This window comes from Symphalangus syndactylus, chromosome 4, assembly GCF_028878055.3.
Source record: "Symphalangus syndactylus isolate Jambi chromosome 4, NHGRI_mSymSyn1-v2.1_pri, whole genome shotgun sequence".
Lineage (NCBI taxonomy): Eukaryota > Metazoa > Chordata > Mammalia > Primates > Hylobatidae > Symphalangus > Symphalangus syndactylus.
Genome location: NC_072426.2, coordinates 100,728,322 through 100,749,234, shown reverse-complemented (window position 1 = coordinate 100,749,234; position 20,913 = coordinate 100,728,322). Strand labels below are relative to the sequence as shown.

At 39.7% G+C, this 20,913-nt stretch overlaps 2 protein-coding genes across 6 annotated transcripts in view; both read left to right on the top strand.

Moving 5' to 3' along the window:
* The window catches only part of MCU (mitochondrial calcium uniporter), a 198,730-nt gene extending 187,652 nt beyond the window's left edge, over positions 1 to 11,078 (top strand). For all 5 annotated transcript variants that reach the window (XM_055275823.2, XM_063637611.1, XM_063637613.1 and 2 more), the window contains 2 exons: positions 7,661 to 7,777; positions 9,138 to 11,078. In XM_055275823.2, coding sequence (XP_055131798.1) covers positions 7,661 to 7,777; positions 9,138 to 9,215 — 195 coding nt within the window. In that variant the 3' untranslated portion in view covers positions 9,216 to 11,078. The remainder of the gene's footprint in view (positions 1 to 7,660; positions 7,778 to 9,137) is intronic.
* Positions 11,079 to 17,390: 6,312 nt separating this feature from the next.
* OIT3 (oncoprotein induced transcript 3) overlaps positions 17,391 to 20,913 on the top strand; it is a 38,742-nt gene continuing 35,219 nt past the window's right edge. Inside the window, exon 1 of the mRNA XM_055275806.1 lies at positions 17,391 to 17,511. Coding sequence (XP_055131781.1) covers positions 17,451 to 17,511 — 61 coding nt within the window. The 5' untranslated portion in view covers positions 17,391 to 17,450. The remainder of the gene's footprint in view (positions 17,512 to 20,913) is intronic.

Below are 20,913 nucleotides of genomic sequence, written 5' to 3'. Positions count from 1 at the left end.
CACATCAAGATCCCCATCCCACCCTTAACCTTCTCCTAGAAAATTGAAGTTAACAGTTAGAAGCTTTCTAATTCTTAAAACTGTAAATGCAACTATATCTGTACTGAATTTTACACTATTTCCATCAAATTCCAAGAAGAGGTGGCATTTTCCTATTTAGGGCTAGCCCTTCCACATGTTCTTAGTCCCATTCCTTCCTCCTAGTATCTTATTCCAGTTTCTTTTTTGTGTTCCCTGTGTTTTTAACCTCTCCCTCTCTGATATTCTTTCTTTCCTAACGAAACTGTCTGCATCTTTTCTCACTTAGTATCAAATCACAATTTTTTTTTTTTGAGACAAGGTTTTACCCTGTCTCCTAGGCTAGAATGCAGTGGCATAATCACAGCTCCCTGAAGCATCTACCTCCCAGACCCAAGCAATTCTTCCACCTCAGCCTCATGAGTACCTGAGACCATAGGCATGTGCCACCATGCCCAGCTAATTTTTTAAATATTTTGTAGACAGGATTTCCCTACATTGCCCAGGGTGGTCTCCAACTCCTGAGCTCAAGTGATCCTCCGCCTCAGCCTCTCAAAATACTAGGATTACAGGCATGAGCCACTGCACCTAGCCCAAATCACAGAAATTTTAGAATAGAGTCTAGCACATAGTTGCTCAGTAAATGATTGTTGCCCAAAAGAGGAAGCACAAAATAGATTTGAATAAACTTAGTGTGTATATTTACATCCTAAGCAAACATAGGTGAATAGCCTAGTAGCAGCATGTTAGAAGTGTAGAGGGCTTTCCCTCAAGTTCTTAATCTACTAATTATCCCTTCAGTTGATTCAGACCTCGATTTTATTCATTTTAAAAAGGCTTCCACAAACCCTTTAGCTATCAGTCATCCAATATCTATTATCTATCATCATCAATAACTAAATATTTACTTTGGTTCTAGTTGTGGCATACTAGGCAATCAACCAGTCCTTCCACTAAGAAAAGTTAGAATTGTTAGACAAAACATAATACACATCTGTTTAAAGATACTAGAGAACTAACAAAATAGCAAAAATTGCTAGGTAAGGGTCTAAATAAGAGGAGTCCCAGGAAGATGAGACTAGTATTTAGATGTGCTTTTTCCTCTGGGGATTTATGCTAATTGAGGAGGTTATAGTGGAGAGGCCAAGAAGCTGAGCCACACTTGTTAGCCTAGAGGAACCAAAGCCTTAGTGATTGGTGTCTAATGATCACTAAAGGAGGTGAAACAGAAACCGTCTTGCTTTGATTTGGAACCTGTAAAGGCTACCATTGTAGAATAAGGATTAACCTATTATAGGCTCTTTCAGGTACTGTAGCTCATCTTTCATTCATCTCAATCCTGTAAGTTAGATTGAGGTAGTCCTGGAATACTGGTAATCCCCGAGTGCTGATGCTCACAGTTTTCATGCAGAAGCAAACATAAATCATCCCTGGGAGGAGATAACATTATTCTAAACCTTGAATTATTTCTACAAATAATTTTGCTTTTTTTTTTTTTTTTGAGACAGAGTCCCACTCTGTTGCCCAGGTTGGAGTACAGTGGCACAATCATGGCTCACTGCAGCCTCATACTCCCAGGCTCAAGCAGCCCTCCCTCTTAGCTTCCTGAGTAGCTGGGACTACAAGCACGTGCCACCATGCCCAGCTAGGTTTTTTCTGGCATTTTTTGTAGAGCTGTGGTTTCTCCATGTCAACTCTGACTGGTCTCAAACTCCTGGGCTCAAGCGATCTGCCTGCCTCGGCCTCCCGAAGTGCTGGATTACAGGCATGAGCCACCATGCCTGGCCAGTTTTGCAAATATTAAATTAGACATACAATAAAAATAAGCAGATACACAATACCTACAGAAACAATAGACATTACAAACAGACACAAGGACTCCAGATATTGGTATTATCAGACATAGCCTTTAAAATAATTATACTTACTATATTTAGGGAGATAAAAACAAGGTTGAGAATATTGGCAGATAACTTGATTTTTTTTTTAAAGAACCCATTGAAAAATTTTAGAAATGAAATATAATGGATGAGTTTAATAGCAGATTAGACATAACAAAAGACAGAAATAGTGACCTTGAGTAAGGCACAAGAAACTATTCAAAATGAAGTGTGCAGATACAGAAAGATGTAAAATATAGGAAAGGGTAAGAGACGCAGGATACAGGGGAAAGGCCTAACATGTAGTTAATTTTATTGGAGTCTCGGAGAAGAGAAAGAGGATGGGAAGAAACAATATTTAAATAAAGAGTTAATGGCTGCGAATTTTCCGAAATGATGAAAGACATCCATTTACACATTTAAGAATCCCAACCAATACCAGCCAATATAAAAAAAGAAATCTGACTGGACGCGGTGGCTCATACCTGTAATCCCAGCACTTTGGGAGTCCGAGGTGGGCACATCACTTGAAGCCAGGGGTTTGAGACCAGCCTGGCCAACATGGCAAAACCCCTTCTCTACTAAAAATACAAAAATTAGCTGGGCATGTGGCACACATCTGTAATCCCAGCTACTCGGGAGGCTGAGGCATGAGGATCACTTGAACCTAAGAGACGGAGGTTGCAGTGAACTGAGATCACACCACTACACTCCAGCCTCGGTAATAGAGTGAGATTCTGTATCAAAAAAATAAAATAAAAATAAAAAAGGAAATTTCCATTGAGACATATTGGTAGTAAAACTTCAAAATCCAAAGCCAAATGGAAAAATCTTAAAAGCAGCCAAAGAGAGAAAAAAGTTTGCCTTCAAAGGAGTCCCTGTTAGACTGAATGCTGACTTCTCAATAGCAGCAATGAAAGCCGAAGACAATGGGATAGTATCTTCAATTTCTAGAAAGAAAATAACTGTCATCTTAGAATGCTATACTCAGCAAAAAATATCTTTCCAAAATAAAGACATTTTCAGACAGAGAATTTGTCACCATCAGATCTGCACTAAAGGAGATACTGAAAGATGTTCTTTGGGCAGAAGAAAGATTATCACACATGAAAAGTCAGAAAAGCAGAAAGGAATAAAGAGCAACAAAAATGGTAAACCTGTGAGTGATGAGTCTAAACTAATATTAAATGTATAAACAATTATAATAAACTTACGGAATGTAAAATATAGAGAGAATTAAAATATGCAACAACAGGCCGGCATAAGTAGCTTATGCCTGTAATCCCAGCACTTTGGGAGGCTGAGGCGGGCAGATCATTTGAGGTCAGGAGTTTGAGACCAGCCTGGCCAACATGGCAAAACCCTGTCTTTACTAAAAATACAAAAAAATCAGGTGGGCATGGTGGCACACACCTGTAATTCCAACTATTGGGGAGGTTGAGGCATGAGAATCGCTTGAACCCAGGAGGTGGAGGTTGCAATGAACCGAGATCACGCCACTGCACTCCAGCCTGGGTGACAGAGTGAGACTCTGTCTCAAAAATAAATAAATAAATAAATAAAATTAAATGTGCAACAACATTTAATATGTCCAGACAATGACATATATGTCTGGAGCAGGTAAATAGACTTAAAATGTTCTAATATTCCTTCATTGTCTGGGAATAAGGTAGAAGTACCATTCCTATTCACCTTTGAAGAGGAGGCCCTAGCCAGTGCAGAAGGCAAGAACAGAATATGAAAGATATAAAGATTGGAAAGAAAGAAAACTGACACTTACAGATTTTGCACATGAAAAAATACAGAAGAAATGTACAGATAATTGGTTAGGATCCATAAGTGAGTTTCATAAGGTTATTGGATACAAGACCAGTGTATGTAAATCAATTGCATATCTATATGCTAGCAACAAATGGTTAGAAAATGAAAATATTTTAAAGCTGCACCTTAAAAATTACTTTTAAAAATACATAGACCACACATAGAAGGCAAAGCAGGGGGGAAAAACCCTAGAAATATATGTATAAAAAATTTGTAAGACTCTATCCAAAAATGTCAGTTCTACCCAACTGATCCATTAGATTCAGTGCAATCCCAGTTAGTCAGAAACCCAACAGATCTGGGGATTGGGGAAGAGATTTGAATAGACTGCTTCTAAAACAATGTGAAAATGTAAAATACTAAGAAAAGCCAATAAACTCTTGAAGAAAAACTGGGTAAGAGGATTTACTCTATTAGATATGAAGACTGCAGCTTTAGTTATAACACTTCAATAACAGTGGCACAAGGACAGACCTATAGAATAGAAGAGCATAGAAACAGACCCAGTATAAATGAACTTTTGATTTTAAGAAGATGGCAGGCCAGGCGTGATGGGTCATGCCTATAATCCCAGCGCTTTGGGAGGCCAAGGTGGGAGAAGCACTTGAGGCCAGGGGTTCACGACCAGCCTGGACAACATAGTGAGACCCAATAGCTAAAAAAATTTTTTTTAATTAGTTGAGTGTGGTGTCGTGCACCTGTAGGTACCAGCTACTCAGGAGGCCAAGGTGGGAGGATTGCTTGAGCCCAGGAGTTTGAGGCTGCAGTGAGCTATGATCGCACCACTGCACTCCAGCCTTGGTGGCAGAGTGAGACTCAAAAATAAATAAAAAAGATGGCCCTACAAAGAAAGGAGAGTCTTTTTCAATAAATGGTGCTAGGAAAATTGAATACCTATATTAAAAAATGAAATAACCCCATTTTATAATATAAACAAAAATTCCAGGTAGATTGTAGATCTAAATGTGATACGTAATGTAATAAAGCTCCTATAAGAGAATATCTTAATGACTATAGAATAGAGAATGATTTCTTACACAGAATGAAAAGCACTAACCATACAGGATAAGAGTGATAAAGTAAGCCAGGCATTGTGGGGTATGCCTGTAATCACAGCTACTTGGGAGGCTGAGATGGGAGGATCGCTTGAACCCAGGAGTTTGAGGCCAGCCAACATAGCAAGATCCCATCTCACAAAAAAGAATGGTAAATTAGACTACATTAAATTAATATCTGTTTATTAAAGAACACCATGAAGAGGGTAAATAGGCTGGAAGGAGATACTTGCAGTATGTATACCCTACAAAGGATCTATATCCAGAATATATAAACAAATTCTACAAATCAGTAAGAAAGTGACAGAATCCACTAGAAAAAATGGCAAGAGATCTGAACAGGCACTTCTAATAGAGGATATGCAAATGGCCAATAATAGATTAAACGAAAAGGCCTCAGCCTCTTAGTGATCAGGAAAATGCTGTGTATCTCCAAGAGAAATGAAAACGTACATCCACACAAAAACTTGTACACAAGTGTTCACAGCAGGATTGTACATAATAGCCCCAACGTGGAAACAACCCAAATGCTATCAACTGAGGAATGGATAAATAAAATGTGGCATACCTATTGTTGTGGGAAGTCAGGGACCCCAAACGGAGGGACCAGCTGAAGCCATGGCAGAAGAACATGGATTGTGAAGATTTCATGGACATTTATTAGTTCCCCAGATTAATACTTTTATAATTTCTTATGCCTGTCTTTACTGCAATCTCTAAACACAAATTGTGAAGATTTCTTGGACACTTATCACTTCCCCAGTCAATACCCTTGTGATTTCCTATGCCCCTCTTTAATCTCTTAATCCTGTAAGCTGAGGAGGATATATGTCACCTCAGGACCCTGTGATAATTGCGTTAACTGCACAAATTGTAGAGCATGTGTGTTTGAACAATATGAAATCTGGGCACCTTGAAAAAAGAACAGGATAACAGCACTTGTTCAGGGAATAAGAGAGATAACCTTAAACTCTGACTGCCGGTGAGCCAGGCAGAACAGAGCCATATTTCTCTTCTTTCAAAAGCAAATGGGAGAAATATCGCTGAATTCTTTTTCTCAGCAAGGAACATCCCTGAGAAAGAGAATGCACCCCTGAGGGTGGGTCTCTAAAATGGCCCCCTTGAGTGTGGCCGTCTTCTGTGGTCAAAACTGTAGGGATGAAATAAACCCCAGTCTCTCATAGCACTCCCAGGCTTATTAGGAAGAGGAAATTCCCACCTAATAAATTTTGATCAGACCGGTTACCCTCAAACCCTGTCTCCTGATAAGATGTTATCAATGACAATGGTGCCCAAAACTTCATTAGCAATTTTAATTTCACCCTGGTCCTGTGGTCCTGTGGTCCTGTGATCTCGCCCTGCCTCCATTTGCTTTGTGATATTCTATTACCTTGTGAAGTACGTGATCTTTGTGACCCACACCCTATTCGTACACTCCCTCCCCTTTTGAAAGTCCTTAATAAAAACTTGCTGGTTTTGCGGCTTGTGGGGCATCACGGAACCTACCGACATTTGATGTCTCCCCCGGACGCCCAGCTTTAAAATTTCTCTCTTTTGTACTCTGTCCCTTTATTTCTCAAACCGGCCAACGCTTAGGGAAAATAGAGAAGAACCTATGTGACTATCGGGGCAGGTTCCCCAATAACTATTAATGGAATGTTATTTGGCAATAAAAAGAAATGAAACACTGATACATGCCACAAATGGATGAACCTTGAAAATGTTATGCTAAGTCATAGAAGCCAGACACAAAAGGCCACATATTGTATGATTCCACTTATATGAAATGTCCAGAATAGACGAATTATAGAGGCAGAAGAAAGATTAGTAGCTGCCTAGAACTGGGGGTTTGTGGGGAGAGGAGACTTGACTGTCACAAGGTATGGAGTTCTTTTTTGGGGTGATGAAAATGTTCTAAAATTGTAATGATTGTACAACTCTGTGACTATATTATAAACCATTGAGCATTATACTTGAGTGGATTGTATGGTATGTGAATTATATCTCAATAAAGCTTTTTTTAAAATGAGACAGTATTGCATACACAGCAGAATGGCTAACGTCTTTTAAACTGGCAATATCAAGTATTGGCAAGGATGTGGAATGGTGGTACCTCATAATCCTGCTGATAGAAGTATAATTGGTACAACCATTTTGGAAACTGTTTATCATCACTTCTTACATTTGAACACATGCATACCCTGTGATCTAAGATTTCCAGTCCTAGGTATATCTCCAGCAGAAGAGATAAATTGAGAAATGCTTTTGGCAGCATTATTAGTAAGAACCGAAACAACCCAAAAGCTTATCAATAGTAGAATGGTTAAATAAACTATGATGAAGTCATACAATATAATATAATGGAAATGAATAGACTGCAGCTACATACAAAAGGTGAATTTCACAAACCTAATATTGAGTGAAGGTAGCCATATAAATATATACTGTATGACTCCATCTTCATAAAATTCATAAAACAGGTAAAACTAAATTGCGGAACTTAGGAATACATGCTTAAGGAGGTAAGTTATAAAGAAAACAAGAAAACAATTACCATAAAAGTCAAGAGAGTGATTACTTTGGGGGAAAGATATGAGTAATTGGGAAGGGGCAAGAGGGAGTTTCTGGATTGTTGGCAGTGTTCTATTTTTATAAAACCTGGTGATAAGTAGCATGTTCATTGTGTGATGATTCACTGTGATGTACATTTTGTGTGTATTGTTCTGTATGTTTCACAGTAGAAATGTTCAGGTGGTAATTAAATACTTAACACAGCACATGTCAGCACACACACATACATATGTATTGAATCTAAGCAGCAGTTAGTAAATATTTTGTGAAGATAGTATGCTAAGGACTGATAATTCTGTTTCTTCATTTTTTTAGGAGTATGTTTATCCAGAAGCCAGAGACAGACAATACTTATTATTTTTCCATAAAGGAGCCAAAAAGTCACGTTTTGACCTAGAGAAATACAATCAACTCAAGGATGCAATTGCTCAGGTAAGTTTTACAAAAATTAAAATAAGTCCCAGCCCCATCTTGCATGGTTATTATTATTATCCACAGCCATGGTTCTTCAAATGAGTAAACTGAAAGAAAGTTCCAACCCTCTTCTTCCTGTATAAATTATTCCTCAGTTGATTACAGTAACTATTTTAGGCATGGACATTTCTCTAGAAAGTATTATAAAAAGCAAGTGAGAAGATAGTGTGTCCGCTCCATCCTGTTAACACCAGCACATTGACATTTTTAGGCCTACTTTTACTTTTTTTTTTTTTTTTTCATTTTATTTCTTTGTAGTTGTCTGTTTCTACTTTTCCCTCTGCTTTTTGATTACTTCTATAATAATTGATCTAAGATTTTTCACATAAATGTGTGGTAGCAGTGGGGAAAAGTAAAACCCAGGTAAGAGGGAAAGACTGCTAGAGATCTTTGCCAGGGACAGGTTAGAGATTATTAAACTAGAAGATGCTTGGAAAAGATTGATATATTTTATTTTTTCATAAAAGCTACCTCTTTCAAATTTCTGGATGTGCCTCCCTCACTCTGTTATCTTTGATTTTGGTGAATAAACCCTCATTCCTTTTCTCTGTAGTCTTTGTGACTTTAGAGATTTTTCAGCAATCTCTAGAAGCTTTTCCATCTTCTTTAATGTTTAGTTGCTCTCCTCTGCCTTTCCTGTCTCTTCTTGATGATAGGGTTGTGCTTTGAATAGGCTTAATCCATCTTCCTGCTTTGGCCTAAGTGGAGTTCTGTCTTCCTTTGCTATGTACGGTGATTCCAAACTGGAGGGAATACATCAGAATCATGCCTGGAGCTGTTAAAAGTACAGATGCTTCAGTCTCATCCTGGGCTTGCTCGTTAGTCCAGCTCCTCCGGGGTGAAGTCCAAGCATGTGTGAGTTTTGAAAGTACTACAGTTGACTACACACGCTGTTCCAAAATTCACTGGCTAAGTAAAAACTTAAACAGATACTGGATAAATAACTAAAATCTTGAGTAGCATAAAGTTCTGGCTCTTAGCCCTTGTGAAAGGGCTTCTCACTGGAGAAACACCATCAAGATGTATGTATCAGATGCCCCTTACATTCTTAGCCTCTGAGTCCTACGCTGTTGATAGCACTGCTTTTTCTGGAGGCTTTGTTGAGGGCTGAAACTGCCAAGGACAGCTTCCATTTTGGATTCACCCTTTGTTGTCCTATGCCGTGAGTTAAAATGCTTTGTCTTTCAAGGCACTCTTATTTTGAGAGTTATTGAGATCTCTCTGACTCATAGTAATGGAGAACAGTTTCCTTTTCTTGGTAGACAGTAATATTGAAAGCTTCACTAGCCAGTTTTCTCACCTTTTGTTTCTATTTTAGGCAGAAATGGACCTTAAGAGACTGAGAGACCCATTACAAGTACATCTGCCTCTCCGACAAATTGGTGAAAAAGATTGATCTGCAAAGAGCCTCTGAATCCCGGCAGAAGGAACACCTGTTTGCCTTTTTAATTAAAGCATTGCAGGTGGAAGCTGGGAGCCATGTGGGGGGTAGAGCGTTTTTACCTTTAATTATACAACAAAAACAGAAAGGATCTGAGGGAAGAAGGGAATGTTAAAACCTGAGGATCAGGCATTGTGGAATATAAGCTCAAAGGGCTTAGTGAATATTGTCTTAACCAAGTATCTCAGTTTCTGGATGCAAATGATGCAGTTATATAGTTGAGAGATTCATAAAGAGAAAACAATGCTGGGGGTGTTCGTTTCTTGCATCTTCTTTGCAGAGTCAGCAAAAGAGTAACACCAGCACCCCACTCGACTCTATTTGTTTTTAATTTAACTGTCCCTATTTTTGACATAGGAGTAAATAAATATACCAGAAAAGCAAGTTCTCATGATATGCTAAAATATCATTAGCATTTATTTTAAATTGGACCCAGTCTCTGCAGAGTTACCAGGATCTCTCCCTCCTGCATCCCTTTACTGACCACCTACTTGTACCTCTTGGCTACACTCATTTTTTCCATTTGATAATTGGAACCAACTTACAACTGTTTAATAATTGACACTTTAGATTATCTCTTAATACCTTCTTAAATGTCTGTATATCCCAGTGCTCTGGATCAGTGTCTAAAAATCATTGGCAACACTGCATGAGGTTGTTGGTTTTGTTTTGGTTTTTTTTATTAATTAGTCTTTCACAGGAGGAAAAATTGCCCTCCTTTATATACTTATCTGTTGATAATCCCCTCTCCCTCCACAACACAAATCAGAGGGAAGGGGGGTGTTCAGCTGTACTACCATATCAGGAAGATGTAAGGTTTACAAATTGGCTAAAAATCATGGCTCTGTAGCCATTTCAACCAGAATAATTTTATTGCTAATCTGCTTTGTGTGACAGCATTCCAGGCCAGCCAGATGGCACTGCCTTGTCTGGAGGCTTTGTTCATCTCAAAGGACACACACTTCCACACTGTTTGTGAGCCCTCCCACTTCAGTTGTTGTAAACCAAGTGTGTGGATCTCAAAGGGTGCAATTTATCTTTATATAGGAATACATTTCTAGGGCTTCCTTCAGCCCACTCTCTTCACCCTATTTTTTCTTATCTTAAATTGAGAGAAAGAGAATTAATCTTATACTTTGTCAAAACATTTTCTACCATATTTCCAGATGACATCTGCGCTTGAAGAGTCAAAGGAATCTGTGTCTAATATCCTGTTTTTAACTGCTGTAGGGGCAGGATGGAAAGGATGATGGGGGCTGCCACACCACTGATTGGCCTTTTCTTTCACGTGATTCATCCTTCCTCATTGTGGCAAGGAGTTTCTTTCTCTTTTTCTTCCTCCTTTGGGATCATTGTGTATGAAAAGAAAAACTTTAAATGACAAACCCAGACTCCAGGTGCCTTGCAAAGGTTGAAGGCCAGCCAGGATTGCTGCTGCTGCTACTCCTGCCACCACCCCTTTCATTGGCATGACGGAATGAAAGGATGCATGTCTCCACTTCCTGACCCTCCGCCCACTTCCTTCTCCCTCCACCACCCCCAGTCGTCAGCTCCTTCCCTCATTTATTTTTGTTAAGTTGTGTGAATTATTTTTAAACCATTTATCCTGTTTGTGCATAGGGTTTTAAGAAGAAACAGCACAGTGCAATGAGCAAATCTTTTCGGGATGTATGGGAAGCAAGGGAGGGAGGACATGGAGAAAAGTTCTTTAAACAAATAGCAAACTATTGAACATGTGTAAAATCCTGTATCATTTATGAAATATGTATAAAAAGCAATGTACCTTCTGGAACAATAAATACTTATTCAATTTTTGAACAATAGCATCTCATTCTTTAAAACAAAACCAGAAAAACTACATTTCCTGTGATTCTAGGTGGGAAGTTTTTTACTTCTAAAATTCATTTTTATAAAAATATCATTATCAAATTAAGCTCTCTTCCTTAAGCCTATATTTCAAAAATAGGCATTTCACTAATTCTTCCTGAACCTAAGATAATCAGTATTTTCCTAATTTTCCAGAGCCACCAAGAGGTTGAGTGACCTCTACAACCGTAAATAAAGTCAGCAGCAGCAGTCTCAGTGAGCCTGAATCCTCATCTCCTGATTGACAGGAAAAATCTCTGTGGTATCAAATCACCTGGATTGCCCAGTGATCTGGGCCCCTGGACTCAAGAAAATTGTTCAAAGATGCACCAAAATTAAGTATTCATTATTTTCAGAGTTTGTATCAAATTTACAGTGGTAACCAAACAGGAAATATCACATGCTGCCAAGGTCACCACAGGCGTATTTAAAAACTTGTATTAAATATCTGGTTGCTGGAGTGCAATATGAGGTGCTGTTCAAAGAGCCTCTGTAGCTGTGGTCCTGCCTTCTGGCAGCTTACAGCAGCCTAACGCAGACAACCGTCACCCCCATGTAAAGTGTAAGAAGGTAAGGTTTGACAGAGCAGAAGCATCGCCATCTTGGACAAGCACCGCCATTTTAAGTTCCCCCTGATTAAAAACCGCCTAAATCCAGCCCAGAAAACATCAGCCTAATGGCTAATGTCAGCATGACCATAAACCACAAACGACACCTTAGACCAGAAACTTTCCAACCCTGAGATAAAGCCCCCTCTGACCAGAGACATCCCAGCCCTGAGATAACCTCCCCTCCGAACAGACATTCCACCCTTGTAATAAAATTCTCCTCCACCCAGAAACACTCCGAGCCTGCGATAAGCTCTCCCTCGCTAAACTCTTAAGTACCCTTAGTATGTAAGAGAGAATGCTCCTGATCGAAATCAGCCAGAATATTCTCCAAAATAAACCTGTCTTTGACTATTGAGCCACTTCTTGTGTTTCTTTCTTCTTTCTTCAACTCTTACAAGATTGAAAATATTAAGTCGCTTTTGCATTCAACAAATGGTATCTACGTACTTCACACATTCTGTTAAGTTTTGCAGGGTTGTGTTTGTTATGGTTAGGTTTTTTAAGGAAAATAAAAACATGATTCCTGCCTTTAAGGAGCTTACAATTTGAAGTTTAAAGGAGTATCCAACCTTTTGGCTTCCCTGCACCATACTGGAAGAAGAATTGTCTTGGGCCACACGTAAAATACACCAACACTAATGATAGCTGATGAGCTAAAACAAAACACAAAAAAAACCTCAATGTTTTAAGAAAGTTTACGAATTTGTGTTGGGCTGCACGTGGCCTGCGAACCATGGGTAGGACAAGCTTAAAGTATAGTGAACCTAACAACAACAAAGGAAACCTGATTAAAAAATGGGCAAAGGAGTTGGACGGTTCTCCAAGAAGATATACAAATGGCTAATAAACATGAAAAGATGCTCAACATCACTAATAATTAAGGAAAGGTAAAATTACCATGAAATACCGCTTCACACCCATTAGAATGGCTATTATCAGAAAAAGCAGAAAATAAAACGTTGGTGAGAAATTGGAACCCTTGGTACGCCTGGTGGGAATGTAAAATGGTTCATCTCCTGTGAAAAACAGTATGGTGGCTCCTCAGAAAGTGAAACAATTGCCATATGATCCAGCAATTCCACTTCTGGGCATATGTCCAAAAGAATTGAAAGTAGGGACAAACACGTGTACACACATGTTCATAGCAGCGTTATTCACCATAGCCAAAAGGTAGGAGTAACCTGAGTGTCCGCCAACGAATGGATAAACAAAACATGGTGTGTGTACACAACTGATTATTATTCAGCCATACAAGAATGGAATTGGGTCACATGCCATAGCAAGGATGAGCCTTGAAGACACATGCTAAATGAATCAAGCTAGTCACAAAAGGACAATTACTGTATGATTCCACTTACATGATTAGTCAAATTCATAGAAATACAAAGTAAAATAGTGGCTGCCAGGGATGAGGGAGGGAAGAATGGGAAGTTATTGTTTAATGCATACAGAGTTTCAGTTTGGGAAGATGACAAAGTTCTGGAGGTGGGTGGTGGTGATGGTTGCCCAACGATGTGAATGTACCTAATGCCAATGAACTGTACACTTAAGTGGTTAAAATGATAGATTTTATGTATATATTACCACAATAGAGAAAAAAAAGCATAGTGGATTAGAGGTAAATAATGATACTGTCAAATCTATTACTGAGTGTAAGTAATGCAGTTTTGCTGAGGAAGCATAGACTTTAGAGGTGGAAAAAGTAGAAGGGTTCTCAGAACATGGTCCCCAGAGCAGCAGCATGTCATCTGGAGCTGTTGGAAATGCAAGTTCTCTGGCCCCCTTTGGATCAGAAACTAGGAATGGAGCCAAGTGTTCAACAAGCCCTCCTGGTGATTCTGATGAGAACCCTTGATCTAGTCTAACCATCACTTTAAAGAGAAAGGAACTGAGGCACAGAGATGGTGTCTACGTCACAACTCGTCAGTGCATCCTGTGGTCAAGTACCAGACTAAGTGGCTGGAGGACTGCTGAGCATGGTGACTGGTGAGTAGAAAAGATGTAACCAGAGGTGATATTAACACTAATGTGGTATCCTGCTAGTCAGGGTGCAGTGGTAAGCACATGGCAGATGCTTTCAAAAACAAATACAAATAGGTTGACTTTTTAAATCTATCTGGAAAGATTTCACAGAAAAATGGGACTTCTTAGATTTTACAGCTCAGTTTCACCGAAACTCTTCAGAGTTTTAATTCAGTTTTATCACTGCCAACCTTTGTTTATTGCTCTCCCAAATGAGTCCAAACTCCTTATTTCCCATGGTGCACTTGTGATATTTCCTTAGGATAAATGTGTAAGTTATTTTTAATGAATCCTACTGAATATAAGATTACCTACTTTGCCTGTAATCCCAGCACTTTGGGATGCCAAGGTGGGTGGATAGCTTGAGTTCAGGAGTTTGAGACCAGCCTGGGCAACATGGCAAAACCCCATCTCTACTAAAAATAGAAAAATTAGCCGGGCATGGTGGTGCACACCTGTAATCCCAGCTACTCGGGTGGCTGAGGCAGGAGAATCATTTGAACCCCACAGGCAGAGACTGCAATGAGCTGAGATCGCACCACTGCACTCCACCCTGGGTGATAGAGTGAGACCCTGTCTCAAAAAAAAAAAAATACTTATTTGATAAATGTTAATATTTTATAAATGCATCATACACTGAGCAACCCCTCCTCCTTGAACTTCAGCTCCTGTGACTCCACCCTTGGGTTTCCTTTCGTAAATCTGTGACTACATCTTGGTCTCCTTTACAGCGTCCTATTCCTCTGCCCACATCTTTAATATTAGGCTTCCCCAAGGTTCCATCTTGGACCCCATTTTCCATGGGTGTGATCTCACCCCCCTCCCCTATTTCAATTACCATTTATATGTTGGTAGCTCTCAAATTGTTACTCTAGCTCAGATGTATCCTAGACTGATTTATCCTCTTCCTAACTGGTCTATTTCTAGCATTGCCTTCTGTACATTAAATTCTCTCAATGTCAACACAGTATTTTTGTTTTTAAATTCTAATAGCTGCATAGTATTCCATGGTGTATATGTGCCACATTTTCTTAATCCAGTCTATCGTTGTTGGACATTTGGGTTGGTTCCAAGTCTTTGCTATTGTGAATAGTGCTGCAATAAACATACGTGTGCATGTGTCTTTATAGCAGCATGATTTATAGTCCTTTGGGTATTGTGCACATGTACCCTAAAACCTAAAGTATAATAATAAAATAAATAAATAAATAAATTCTAATAGCACATAATTTAGAAAAATTATAACATATGAACAAGCATTAACATTAAATATGGGGGAGGAGAGACTACAAGACACCACAAAGAAGCAATTCACCAAACCCAAAACATTCAACATTCTGTAGGACAAATGATGGGATTTCTTCAACAAATGGAAGGAGGGGGGAAGACCATTATGGATAAAAATATATATATATATATATATATATATATATATATATTTTTTTTTTTTTTTTTTTTTGAAACGGAGTCTCCCTCTGTTGCCCAGGCTGGAGTCCAGTGGCACAATCTCGGCTCACTGCAACCTCCACCTCCCAGGTTCAAGTGATTTTCCTGTCTCAGCCTCCCAAGAAGCTGGGATTACAGATGTGCACCATCACACTTGGCTAGTTTTGCATTTTTAGTAGAGATGGGGTTTCACCATGTTGGCTGGGCTGGTCTCAAACTCCTGACCTCAGGTGATCCGCCCGCCTTGGCCTCCCAAAGTGCTGGGATTACAGATGTGAGCCACTGCGCCCAGCTGATAAAAATAAATTTAAGTGACAATCAAAATGCAATATATAAATCTTGTTTGAATCCTGACTCGATCCAGCAATAAAAGGAATATTTGGAACCATTGGAGCAATTTAAATATGGATTGGATATAGTTAAGGAATTACTACTAATTTTCATAATTGTAATGAAAGCATCATGATTATGTAAAAAAAAAAAGACCATGTGTTAGAAATGCATACTGGTATGTAAATGAAATGAGATTGATAAAATGTTAGTAATTATTATAGCTGGGTGTTCATTATTGTTCTTTATACTTTTGTATATATATTTGAAATTTTTCATCATAAAAAGTAAAAAATGAAAGGGCAGGTCAACTAAAAAGGAAAAAATAGAAATAAGGGGGAAAAAAATCTTACCATCCTGGGAATTCTTGTTTACAGAACCAAAGGCTATCTGGTGAAAGTCCTTGACTCCAGCAATCAATCCTGGCAACAAGTCTGGGTTTATCTCATGCACACGTCCTCTGTTTCTCTGCAACACAAATGAAGCCCTCACATGGCTTCCTAGGCACAGGAAGTTGTGGGGGATTGTTTTTTCTGTTTAAAGCACTGATACTTAGCAACACTATCCTGCAATGAGACAGCAGAGTCATCCATTGCTGCCATCAAACCACAACTTAATAAGTTAATGGTCAAATTGCCTGTGTCCCACTGATGTTAGTAATAAAGTAGCTAACTACAATTTTAGATCAGTGGAAACCCCTTGCTTGATCATAAACCCTGAGCTTCTGGAGACCATGTGTACTTTTGTCACTGTCAAAAACCAGTGATTGCCCGAGCTCGGTGGCTCACACCTGTAATCCCGCCAAGGCGGGTGGATCACGAGGTCAGGAGATCGAGATCATCCTGGCTAACACGGTGAAACCCCATCTCTACTAAAAATACAAAAAAATTAGCTGGGTGTGGTGGTGGGCGCCTGTAGTCCCAGCTACCTGGGAGGCTGAGGCAGGAGAATGGTGTGAACCTGGGAGGCGGAGCTTGCAATGAGCCCAGATCACACCACTGCACTCCAGCCTGAGTGACAGAGTAAGACACCGTCTGAAAAAAAAAAATTGTGCTAAGAAGCACATTTTCTCTCCTTTGTCTAAAAGTGAAACTTCAGGAAATTTTGACATTTAATTTTCCAGAGTGTTAATTTAATGAGTAGTTTCTAATTTTAAGCTCCTACCCCATCTTAATGTGAGAATTAGTGAAATAAATAACATTAAACCATTTTTTAATTTTGGGAGTAAAGACAGAATAAAAATATGAGGTATTGCTGCTTGAATTGGTAAAAACACAATTTAAACCTTGTTTCTTTCAGAAGTTTTGAGGCCAAAGACCGTAATAAAACAAACCCAGGAGCTTATTTCAAGAGAATACTGTCCTTGTCCCATACCTGTCCTTACTACTTTGTTTTGTGTGCTATTATAAGCTCCTCGACCATCTGACCGAGACAGTTGCAGTGATTTGGCTATATCCATTCTTGTTTAGTGTGCAGTGCTATGGCTGCAACATTGTGAAATCAATTCCTAGAAGTCACAAAGCAAGAATTTGACGTGAAGGGATGTCCCTCATTTAGAATTCCCTTCTGGATAAGATACTGGGGTTTCATTGCAGGGAATTCTTGAGAGAAAACAATAGGAGGATGAGGGATTGTGAGTTGTGGTTTTTTTTTTTTCCTAAAGAAAACTATCAATAAAGGAACCCTGTTGACAGTGTAAAGCAGTGCTTCTCTCTGGGGCCAAGGCCAGAGCTGTGGACACCTTATCCCACTCATCCTCATCCTCTTCCTCTGATAAAGCCCCTACCAGTGCTGATAAAGTCTTTCTCGTGAGAGCCTAGAGGCCTTAAAAAAAAAAGTGCTTGAAAGAGAAGGGGACAAAGGAAGACCAGTATTAAGAGGATTTTCCAGTGTTTCTGGCAGTTGGTCCAGAAGGATGCCTCCGTTCCTGCTTCTCACCTGCCTCTTCATCACAGGCACCTCCGTGTCACCTGTGGGTGAGTCTCATGTCAAGAACTTGGCACAATGCACTTTTTGTTGTGGCAATTTGCTACAATGTACAGATGATTAAGAACTAGATTCCAGTACCTTAAATGCTAGCTCTAGAATCTTGTAAGAAAAGTCCCTGATAATCCTTGAAAATAGATTTCCAGAGAATTTCTGTTACATGTTCCATTTAGCCTCTTGCCTGGACATCCAAAATTTCCATGGATCTGCCATATCCCACAGCTTTCACTAGCTAAAGAGTTCCTGGAGTATATGTAAAAATAATTCTATCTTCTTTGTGTTCTAGGCACTTTTATAGTTCCAACTTGAAGAGCCAAAAAAAAAAATTAAAGTTGAGCGTAGAGTTCTTCTTTAATGAAGGCAAGGGACTGAAAGCTCTGTTGCCATGACGGGCACAGATCTGGATAAACCAAACTCATTAGTCTTTATATCAGAAAATAAGACTTTTTGCACAGATCAAGTGAATCTTAAATTGTCTCCCTCCTCAGGCGTGGTGCAAAACCGGCCAATCAGGCAAAGAAAAGTTTCAATTCCAGTTACTAACAGATTTCTCTCTTGCCTCTTTTTCTAGTAGAATATGAGTTCTAACTGGAACAGAGGGTGGGGGTGAGACGGAGAGAACCATCCTTCTTGACACTTTTGAGTAGCTCAGTATTTAATTGACCCTGGTTTATTTCTTCACGGTTGCTCTAGTACCTGAAAGGATACACATTAAAAATAGGCTTGTGGCCAGGCACGGTGGCTCACACCTGTAATGCCAGCATTTGGGAGGCCAAGGTGGGTGGATCACCTGAGGTCAGGAGTTCAAGACCAGCCTGGCCAACATGGTGAAACCCCGTCTCTACTAAAAATACATACACACAAAAAATTAGATGGGCATGGTGTTGCATGCCTGTAATTCCAGCTACTTGGGAGGCTGAGGCGGGAGAATCACTTGAACTCGGGATGTGGAGGTTGCAGTGAGCCGAGATCGAAACACTGCACTCCAGCCTGGGCAACAGAGGGAGACTCCATCTCAAAAATATATATAAATATAAATAAAAATAAAAAATGGTGGTTTGAGACCCTAAGGAGACCTGACACCTAAATGTAACGTGGGATCCTGGAACAGAAAGACATGGGTGGAAACTAAGGAAGTCTGAATAAGTGTGGACTTGAGTTAATAATAAGGTATCAATAGTGGGTCATTAATGCGACAAAGGTACCATGCCAATGTGTGGTAAATGTATGGCTAAAGGTAACGTGTCATAACAAGGGAAACTGGGTGTGTGGTATGTGGGATCTCTTTGTCCTATCATCTCAATTATGCTGTAAATCCAAAACTATTCCAAAAAAATATACTTGAGCTACCTGTCATTAATCACCCCCTATCTGCTGCCAATAACTAACCCAAGGGTCGCTCAGAAAGTTGTCCTCCCAAAAATCTCCACTCCCCTTTCTTCCCACCCTTCTCCTTACCTATTCTCCCTCTAGTACCTCCTGTATTCCCCATTCTTTCCATATACCCTCGCCCTTCCCAGATCTTTTCCTCCAACCCCCAGCTCCTCAAGGATGATATTTGGCTCAATGCCAGAAGCATGATAAAGGGGGAACTTTGGGGACTGGAGCTGGTATTTGTCCTGAGAGGACAGGGGAAGTGAGAGAAGAAGGAAAAGAAGGGATGGAAAAGAGGGAAGCAAAGTGGGGTGATGAGGGAGGAGGATGGAAGAGGAGGGAGCAGGAAAGGGGGGGCGCTTCCCGACCAAGCTCAGGCACAGGGTCGAAAGGGGGCTGTGATTCAGGGGTGGCTGTCTGCCAGATAGGAACTGGAGGGTTGGAGGACTCAACCCTGGGGCGAAAGGGTGGGGACGCAGACATGGTTCCCTGCCCTTGGCCCTGCGTGGTCCTGGTGGAAGACTGCCAGAGGGGCAGCTGGCAAGTGGGCATCTTAGCAAACCATTGAGGAGCTTCTGGCAGGCCAGGAAGCTGTTCTTTTTGAAGCCTTCGCATTGAGATGTATAGATCAACATTTTAGGATGAATGTGCGCAATACCAGATTCTGGGCTTCACGCTGAGATTAAAAACAGGATATAAGACCAGTGGCCAGATTATTAGATTGGATTGCTGCCTTAAAAGGGGGTAGAGTGGGATGGGTACATTAAATGTCAGAAAGTATTGGATGGTTAACTTTTAAAAATATATATGTATTATTTAGTTAGTTATAAAAGATAGTGGATAAATTTTTCCTCCTCATACCCTATCTCCCCTACAGCAGGGGAGGAAGTGAACTTTCAGCAAACAGCCCAAGAAATGACATTTAACTTGAAGGAAAAACTTTATACATAAGGAAATAGTTACTGAGAGAGGTTTAGGAGTTTCTGTAGAAGCGATTAAAAGTTAAGTATCTAACCATTTCTTATAAAATTAGAGCCAAGGAGAGGAATCAAATATTTCTATGACTCTATAATCACCTGTGAAACTGCTCTGGAAACCTTATTTGTGAGAAAAAGCCACAGCTGGGAGAGCAAAGGAGGAAGAAATTTGTCCCTTTTGACGGGAGAAAGAATCTGAGGATATTTCTTCCCCTCAAAGGATTATGGTCTAGGGTTCAGCCGAGATACATAAGGGGCATTTTAAAGAAAGAGGGTTGTTTCTGCCCTTTGCAACCCTGCGTGTTATTTCCAGAAAATGCAATATCCCACTTATTTCTTGTCTTAAATTGTCATGTTTTCTTGGAGGCCATTTGGAGTGGGCTACACTTTTCTTTACATGTGACTGAAGTTTAGAGAGTAAACTTAACTTTGAATTGTGGATATGTAGATTGGAAAAATCTGAAGTATTTTCTAGACAAGTTAGATTTGGTGATCATGGCCCATTCATATTTAATTTTTGTGCAGTATTTGCTAATACTGAATTCCCTGCCCACAAAATGTACTGGCCCTAATGTGAATTCCCTGCCTACGATATCAGTTACGTAAGTCAACCTCATGTGCATTAAGAAGGATAATATAGTACTCTCTGGCCAATATTCCTTTCTAGAATTTCTTGGTTTCATAGATTCTTCATAAGGACAATTTACCTATGTTGATTCATTAATTAGTTTCCCTAGAGTTAAGGGGAGCAATGAGAATATTGGAGATATTGGTTCTTTAGTCATTAAAATGTTCTTTTTCTATTTATTTATTTATTTGTTTGTTTATTTATGAGACGAAGTTTCACTCTCCTCCAGGCTGGAATGCAATGGCGTGGTCTCAGCTCACTGCAGCCTCCACCTTCTGGGTTCAAGCAATTCTCCTGCCTCAGCCTCCCAAGAAGCTGGGATTACAGGCACGTGCCACCACGCCCAGCTAATTTCTGTAGTTTTAGTAGAGGTGGGGTTTCACCATGTTGACCAGGCTGGTCTTGAACTCCTG